This window comes from Cnephaeus nilssonii (genome assembly GCF_951640355.1).
Source record: "Cnephaeus nilssonii genome assembly, chromosome: 16".
NCBI lineage: Eukaryota > Metazoa > Chordata > Mammalia > Chiroptera > Vespertilionidae > Cnephaeus > Cnephaeus nilssonii.
Genome location: NC_137087.1, coordinates 45,789,704 through 45,798,271, shown reverse-complemented (window position 1 = coordinate 45,798,271; position 8,568 = coordinate 45,789,704). Strand labels below are relative to the sequence as shown.

At 49.9% G+C, this 8,568-nt stretch overlaps 1 protein-coding gene across 1 annotated transcript; it reads left to right on the top strand.

Annotated features, from left to right (window-relative positions):
* Positions 1–692: 692 nt before the first annotated feature.
* On the top strand, positions 693–7,947 carry CYP17A1 (cytochrome P450 family 17 subfamily A member 1). The gene is made up of 8 exons (XM_079794279.1): positions 693–1,459; positions 2,947–3,085; positions 3,294–3,523; positions 4,179–4,265; positions 4,642–4,857; positions 5,489–5,658; positions 6,239–6,342; positions 6,811–7,947. The coding sequence occupies exons 1-8, from the start codon at positions 1,163–1,165 to the stop codon at positions 7,092–7,094; spliced, it is 1,527 nt and encodes a 508-aa protein (XP_079650405.1). The 5' UTR covers positions 693–1,162; the 3' UTR covers positions 7,095–7,947.
* Positions 7,948–8,568: the final 621 nt, after the last annotated feature.

The window sequence follows — 8,568 nt, the reverse complement described above, 5'->3', positions numbered from 1 at the left end:
ACACCCATGTTCATAGCAGCATTATTTTCAATATCCAAAAGGTGGAAACAACCTAAGTGTTCATCAACTAATGAATGGATAATATTCCATACAATGGAATAAGTGGTCCTAAATGTTTGACCATTTGGAGTAATGGGCAACCAAATAGTCTGGCTGACAAGGCTTTGCCCAATTTGGAATGGATACAATGGAATATTGTTCAGTCATAAACAGCAATGAAGTTTTGATGCCTGCTACAACATGGATGAACCTCAAAAACATTATGCTAGATGAAATAAGCCACACACACAGAAAAGTATAATTTTACTTATGTGAAATAGACATATCCATAGAGACAAAGTAGATTAGAGGTTACCAGGAGCTGGGGGGAGGAGGAAGTGGGGAGTTGCTGCTTAGTGGGTACAGTTTCTGTTTGGGATGATAAAAATGTTTTGAAAATAGATAGGGGTGATGGCTACACAACTTGTGAGTATATTTAACACTCTTAATTATACCCTTTGTTATATATATTTGAATATAATAAAACCAAATTTTTTTAAAAAAACAACATATAGCTAGAAAGTGGTCAAGCTAGGACTTGAACCCAAATTTATCTGACTCTAGGGTCCATGCTCTCAACCTTAGGGCTTCCCTGCCTCTGGAAAGGACAGCAAAATACGAATCAGGACATCTGAGTTCTTGCCTTGCTGTCTTGGGTGACTTGTACAGTCTGACCTTTTAAGGCCTTACTTTCCTCAACTGTTACATTGTAAGACTAGATAAATGTCCTTAACAGTTCCTGGCAGTCATTTGTCTGGTGATTTGGATTTTACAGCATGGAATGCCCCAAACCTGATTCCTGACCCAGATACCATTTGCTTTTGGCACACACTGGGAATAGGGAGGGGGGCCAGCTATCCACCCCTTACTTTGCTCCTCCCTTAGAGGTTTGCCCTGGAATTAAGCCAGCCCTTGAGGAGGCCTCCACTCCCCCTTCCTTTCCCCATTCTTGGAGAGGGTTCGGGTCTGGCTGCACTCCAGGATAAACTTCCACAAGGCAAGAGATAACACAAAGTCAAGGTGAAGATCACGGCAGCCCTTAAAAAGGCCTCCTTGCACCCTAGAGTGGCTGCAGCTCTTCCACTCCAGAGCTGTCCATCCTGCCTGCCGGAGCCTGGCCACCATGTGGGAGCTCTTGGCTCTCTTGCTGCTCACCCTAGCCTATTTTCTTTGGCCCAAGGTAAAGAGCCCCGGTGCCAAATACCCCAAAAGCCTCCCATCCCTGCCCTTGGTGGGCAGCCTGCCATTCCTTCCCAGAAATGGCCATCCGCACGTGAACTTCTTCAAGCTGCAGGAAAAATACGGCCCCATCTATTCCTTTCGTATGGGTAGCAAGACTACAGTGATGATCGGCCACCACCAGCTGGCCAAGGAGGTGCTTATCAAGAAGGGCAAGGAATTCTCCGGGCGGCCCAAAGTGGTAAGCAGGGCCCATTGTCCCTCATCTCTCCCACCCTTGTTCAGTTCTTGGGCCAAGACCATGCCTAGAATGACCCTTTCAGCTCCAAACAAACTTGTAATTCTTCCCCAAAGCAGACTATCAGGGCTCTGGATCGGGGAGCAACCCCCCAAGGTTCTAGAAACCCAGCCTCTAAACTAGGCAGGAAGAATTAAAGGAAGGCCTCATTTTCTGAGCTGCTCAGAAGGTGAAGTGGGGTGGGAGCAATGGCCTGAGGGGGTCAGGGAGCCCTCACTCCTGTCGTCTCATCACGGAACTGGGTAATGATCTCTCGGAGCCTAACACTTCCCTAATTAACTGAGATTGTGCATGTAAATATCTTAGCCCAGTGCAGAATAGTTTTATGGATGTTACTTTTCATGTGAAAAAAGGGGAGAGTGGATACTGTCCTCTATGGGAAGGTGCAAGGGGTCGTCTGTTCTGGGAGGGCTGGGGTTGCTGTTTCTCTGGAGCTGTCCCCAGCTGCTCCAGCTCACGGGAGGGGGAGAGGAGAGGGGACGGGCTGACCCACAGTAGCATTTTTAAGATACTGATGCTCCATCCTACAGAGCTTTTGGTGGTGCTCCTGGGGGAATGGGGAGCTAACCATCCAGAAACACTGCCAACGCCCATCCCAGCCCCCCTGCTGCTGAGTACTCCCCTGAACACCCCAGGCAGGGCCCCCCAGCCATGCATCTTTGATCAGGCCAAGGGTTGACTGGTTTTCCCTTGGACCAGTCAGCCAGGTTTGCTAGCCAACTACCTGCCTCCCAACTCTAGTGAGCTCTTCTCTTCAGTGCAAAGAGGAAGGAGGAGGCTAGTTAGTTGGGGTTTGCAGGTCAGGGGAGGGCAGAGTAGAGACTTTGGACCCTTGTGCTTTTTGGGGTGCCTCTGGGAAGAGATAGTTTGACCCAAGTTTAGACTGGGTGGACAAGACATCTGCACTCTCAGATGTGGCCCTGTGGGGGGACATAGCCTTGTAATGGAAGGGTGAACAAGAAGGAGATGAGCTTCGGTGCCATTAGCACTTCCCAGGGGGCCCAGGGCAAGGCAGAGGTCTGGTTAGTCCTCTGTCTCTACAAGCCCCCCATCCCCACTCCTGTCCCCAAGACAGGCCCAATTCAGAGACCTTATCCCATCCACAGCTGCCCTCCCCAGTCAGAAACGGATGAGAAAAGAGAGGTCCAGAGGTCCTCTGTCATTATACAGAACCCAAGAACCCCTGCATTCTAATGGAGTGTTCTTTCTTTTTCCTCACTCTCTCTCTCTCTCTCTCTGATGGAATTGGGAGTTAGAGGGGCTTAGGACCTGACTTACCAAGGCCTCACTGTCATGGAGAGAAGCAGGGATGCCCCATAGCATGGCGGGTGACTGCCTTATCCCTTAGGGCATGGGAATGGGTGCAGGAGACCCAGGGCAAGGGTGGATGGGTGGTGTCTAACTCCTACAGCCTTTCCTGTTTTCCAAAGACGACTCTAGATATCCTGTCAGACAAGCAAAAGGGTGTTGCCTTTGCTGACTATGGTGCCGGTTGGCAGCTGCATCGGAAGCTGGTGCTGGCTACCTTTGCCCTGTTCAAGGATGGCAACCTGAAGCTAGAGAAGATCTGTAAGTGCTCTGCCAACCCCTAGGGCTCTGGAGGGAGAAGAGGGCTGGGGAAGGAAGAAAGAACAGGGATGGTTCAATCTAGCGTTTTCTTGGCTACTGCTGCCATCTAGTGGCCAACCAAACAGTCAATACTGACTAAGGTGGAACTGGTAGAGATGGGTGAGGGTGCTGCTTAATTCCCCAGCCTCCTGTTCCTCTCTCCCCTCAGTATGTCAGGAAATCAGTTCGTTTTGTGATTTCCTGGCCACCCAGAACGGACAGTCCATAGATTTGGGCTTGCCTCTCTTCTTGGCGGTGACCAAAATAATCTGCTTGATCTGCTTCAACACCTCCTACAAGAATGAACATCCTATAATGAAGACCATACAAATATACAATGATGGCATCATGGAGTCTCTGGGAAAGAACAGTATAGTAGACATATTCCCTAAGTTGAAGGTAAGGATGAGAACAGGCCCCACCTTCAGATCCCAGTAGACCCTGACAGCATCCCCAATTCTTCCTCCTACTGCCCAGGGCCAGACTCGCCTTTTTCTTGACCACCTTGGCCACTGACCTCTGTCTTCTCTGACTCTTAAAACTTTGCTGCTTCTCTACATGCATGTTATACTCATAATAATGGATCATATTTATTTGTTGTCTTATGCCAGTATTGAGCACTCTACATGCATTAATCATGGCATTGCCCTTGGAGGTAGGTTTTATTATCCCCATACAGATGAGAATACAGGCTTTGAGAAATTAAGAAACTTGTTCAGGGCTTCAGACTCAAGTGTATCTTACTGTTAAAGGCTGAGCATACCACAGATCCTATCTACTAAGTAAACATCAGTGCTTGGTGTTTGATTGAATGGGGAGGGGGAAGCGGAGACCAATTCCAAACAAGGGGTGGGGTTGGAGAGATTGAGGATACCCAGACCTCTGCCTTTCCCATTCTGTGTTCCCACCTTGCCTTCCATTTTGGTGGAAGGTTGGGGTTGGAAAGGGAACTCGTCCGAGACAGAAGGCAAGGATCTACCCCCAGGAGGGATTCTGGGAGCTGCAGAAGCAGAATGCAAGAGGGGTGAATTTGAAATGTCTTTCTGCTTTCCAGATTTTCCCCAACAAAGCCCTGGAAACAATGAAGAATTGTACTAAAATCCGAAATGAGTTGCTGACTGAAATCTATGAAAAACATAAGGTAGGTAATGGAGCAGAAGAGATTGACAGTTAGGTTGAAAGTATCGTGAGACCAGGGTTGGGGTCCATTTTCAACACCGTAGCATCGCCAGAAGCTAGGAGAGAACCTGGCACACAGTAGGTGCTCAATAAACACTGACTTAACTAATGAATAGGGGTGGGGAAGTGAGGAATTGAAGAGGATCCTAGAAGGGACCCACCCACCTCCTCAAATTTAAAGAGGACCTCGAGCTGCCTTACCTCCACAAGCTCATAGGTCCTGATTAGACTCCCCTGGTCCCTCGCAGCTTTGGCATCTCCAGTCTAGGCTAGAAGTATGGTAGGGTGCTGCAGATGGGGCTCCTTCCTTCTCACATTTCCCAACTTTACCCAAACAGAAGAACTTCAGCAGCAACTCTGTCACTAACTTGATGGACATACTGATTCAAGCCCAGATGAACTCAAGCAATAACAACACTGGCTCAGACCAGGATTCAAAGCTGCTTTCAGATCGACACATTCTTGCCACGATAGGGGACATCTTCGGGGCCGGTTTGGAGACCACCACCTCTGTGGTGAAGTGGACTGTGGCCTTCCTGCTGCACAATCCTGAGGTGGGCTTCTCCTGACTGCTGTTCCCAACCACTCTTGATCCCAGTCAGATGCAACTCTGGCGAGAGACAGAGCTAGAGCGAGAGAGAGCGAGAGAGCGAGAGAGCGAGAGAGCGAGAGAGAGAGAGAGAGAGAGAGAGAGAGAGAGAGAGAGAAAGAAATACTCCCAAGCCTCTTATGCAGATGACTAGTCTGCTCCCTCCGTCCTTACCACGCAGTGGTTGGCTCTGGCCCTAGGATGGAGCTGCCTCATCTTCGGGAAGGAAAGCCTAGGCTGCAGAGCCACCACAGGGAAGGGTCTGGGTCAGCTTTTCTACTTTTTTTTTTTTTAATGTTTTTATTGATTTCAGAGAGAGGAAGGGAGAGGGAGAGAGAGAAGCACCAACAATGAGAATCATTGACTGGTTGCCTCCTGCACGCCCCCTACTGAGAGTAGAGCCCACAACCTGGGCATGTGCCCTGACCAGGAATCAAACCCGTGACCTCCTGATCCATAGATTGATGTTCAACCACTGAGCCACACTGGCTGGGCAAGGGCCAGCTCTTCTAGATGTGACAACAGGATTCTTCTAAGTCCCTGCTTCTCCTGGACTTAAAAGCACTCTGTTACATCCGCCCTTCTCTGGCCCCCAGCTGCAAAAGAAGATCCAGGAGGAGATTGAACAGAACGTAGGTTTCGGCCGCACACCAACTGTGAGTGACCGGAACCACCTCGTGCTGCTGGAGGCCACCATCCGGGAGGTGCTTCGCATTCGCCCCGTGGCCCCTACGCTCATCCCTCACAAGGCTATTGTTGACTCCAGGTATGCCTTCCCGCCCAATAACATCCAGCCCCTAGATGCACTCAACACCTCTTGCCAGCCCTCCTCCACTCCCTCAGCCCCCCACCTTGCTGATCCACCTATAGTCAACCACTGACTATCAGTCCTCTCACCATGACCCTATTGATCAATGTATCCACCACTCACTAACGCACAAGGACTGACCCACAGATCTACCTGCCCTCCCTCAGAAGCTGCCTGCTGTCCTGGGGACACGGGGTCTGCGATGGAAGACTGGTGCTCTACGCTCCTACTCAGTCCAGTAGCCACAACACAGACACAGTGCACCAGCACGAAATGCATACGCACGGGCCCTGACAGATGCAGATATCCACATACAAGTGTTATACATAAGTGCATGTCAGGAAGAGAGGGCTGGAGAAGAGCTGGATTCGTACTGAATCTGGCAGAAGCTGAGAAAAAGAAGAGGGCGTGGGCGTGAGGGCGTAGAAGGCTCTTTTCCCCAGGCGGGGGGACTGTGGAGACTCAGGGCTGAGCAGGTGGCTAAGCAGGTGGGGGAGGACAATATTCCAGACCCCCCTTTCCTTTCCCTCTCGGGCAGCATCGGCGAGTTTGCCATTGACAAGGGCACAAATGTTGTCATCAATTTGTGGGCACTGCATCACAATGAGAAGGAATGGCACCGGCCCGACCAGTTCATGCCCGGTGAGTCCGTGTTCTGTCCTGCCACCAGGCCGTGCAGCCAACCTGGTCTCTGTGCTCTGCCACTCCGGCACTTCCCCTCTGCTAAGCTGGCAACTAGCGAACTCCCGCCTCCAATTACATGGAACTACTGACACCCCATCCCACCTAGACTTACCCACCCTCTTCACAGCTGGGTTTCCTACTTTCCCCTTCCACCACCTGCAAATCTCCTCCTCTAAGAAGCCTTCTAGGCATCTGCCCCCATGAAGTGGGCCCCTCCTCCCCTTGGATGGTGGCATTTTTCATGGGTTGACACCCCTCCTTTCTATCCTTCCTGAGTATTTCATCTCCTCTGTGTGATCAGGGGCTACCTGAGCGCAGGGCTGCATCTCTCCTCGGGTTGGGGGTCCTCAGTCAGGGCAGAGGCACTCTCCTCTACTTACTCCAGCCCTGGCCCCTGCCTGATGCATTCATTCCCCATGCCCACAGAGCGCTTCCTGGACCCCACAGGGAGCCAGCTCATCTCGCCATCCTCAAGCTACTTGCCCTTCGGAGCAGGACCCCGCTCCTGCATAGGGGAGAACATGGCCCGCCAGGCGCTCTTCCTCTTCATGTCCTGGATGCTGCAGAGGTTCGACCTGGAGGCCCCGGATGATGGGCAGCTGCCCTCCCTGGAGGGCATCCCCAATGTGGTCTTTCTGATCGACTCTTACAAAGTAAAGATTAAGATTCGCAAGGCCTGGAAGGAAGCCCAGGGTGAGGGTAGCACCTAGAAGTGTGCCTAGCGCTCCACCCTGTGGGGACAGCACAGAATGAGAGGTGTTACTTCACCCTCCCAGCCCTTCCTCCCTCCTCCTGGCCCACTCTGCCTTCTTTCCCACCCTGCAGCCCTGACAGTGATGTGCATAGGTTTTTTTAAGAAGGTCCCTGAACTTATTATATTCCTTACTATCACTGTTACCCTCCTTTGAAAAAAAAAAAAAAGAAAAAGGGCCCTGAGTAGCTTATTCATTTAATTTGTTCACTCATTCTTTCAATAAATATTTTATTAAGCACCTCCTAAGTGCCACTCACTGTCCCTGGACACTCAAGCTCCCTGGTCTCCTGAAGCTTACATTTCTAATGAGAACTAACAAATAGATAAGCATTTCAGAGACTCATAAGTCCTCTGAATTCACTGATACCAGGTCATGGTGATTTGAAAAGAGAATGGCAGAGGTGGGGCGTGGCTACTGTAAGCAAGTGGTAGGGGAAGGTGCAGAAGACCTGGGGGACAGTGCCCCCTTGCTGAGGGAGCAGCAAGGGAGGAGTTCTCCAGGTGGGAGGTCAGTGTGGCTGGGGCAGAGCAGAGCAAATGAAGGGGAGAGTGTCCCTGATGAGGCCCGTCTGGAGACAGGGGCCAGGTCCCATGGAGCCTTTGAAATTAGCAGGAAGGAATCTAGGTTTTTATCCTAAGTGTGCCAGGAAGTCACTGCAGGGTTTAAACATGTAAGTGGAAAGGTCTGGTTCATATTTTACTGTTTAAAATGTATTTTTGGCCCTGACCGGTTTGGCTCAGTGGATAGAACGTTGGCCTGCAAACTCAAGGGTCCCAGGTTCAATTCCGGTCAAGGGCATGTACCTTGGTTGCGGGCGCATCCCAAGTAGGGGGTGTGCAGGAGGCAGCAGATCGATGCTTCTCTCTCATCGATGTTTCTAACTCTCTATCCCTCTCCCTTCCTCTCTGTAAAAAATCAATAATATATATATATTAAAAACATCATTGATGTTTCTATCTCTCTCACCCTCTCCCTTGCTCTCTGAAATCAATTTAAAAATATTTAAATATATATATATAAATATATATATAAATATATATATATTTAAATATTTTTATATATTTAAATATTTTTAAATTGATTTCAGAGAGCAAGGGAGAGGGTGAGAGAGATAGAAACATCAATGATGAGAGAATCATTGATCGGCTGCCTTCCCTACTGTGGATCGAGCCCACAACCCAGGCATGTGCCCTGACCAGGAATTGAACTGTGACCTCTTGGTTCATAGGTTGATGCTCAACCACTGAAGCACACAGGCCAGGCTGGTTCACATTTTAAAAAGGTCATCCTAGTTGCTGAGTGGAGATTGACCTGTGGAGGGATGAGAGTGGTGGCAGGGAGGGAGGAGGAGGAGGTTGCTGTGCTGGCAACAGCAGTGGAGATGGTGAGAAGTGGTGGGATTGAGTTATATTTTGAGAGTAGAGCAGCT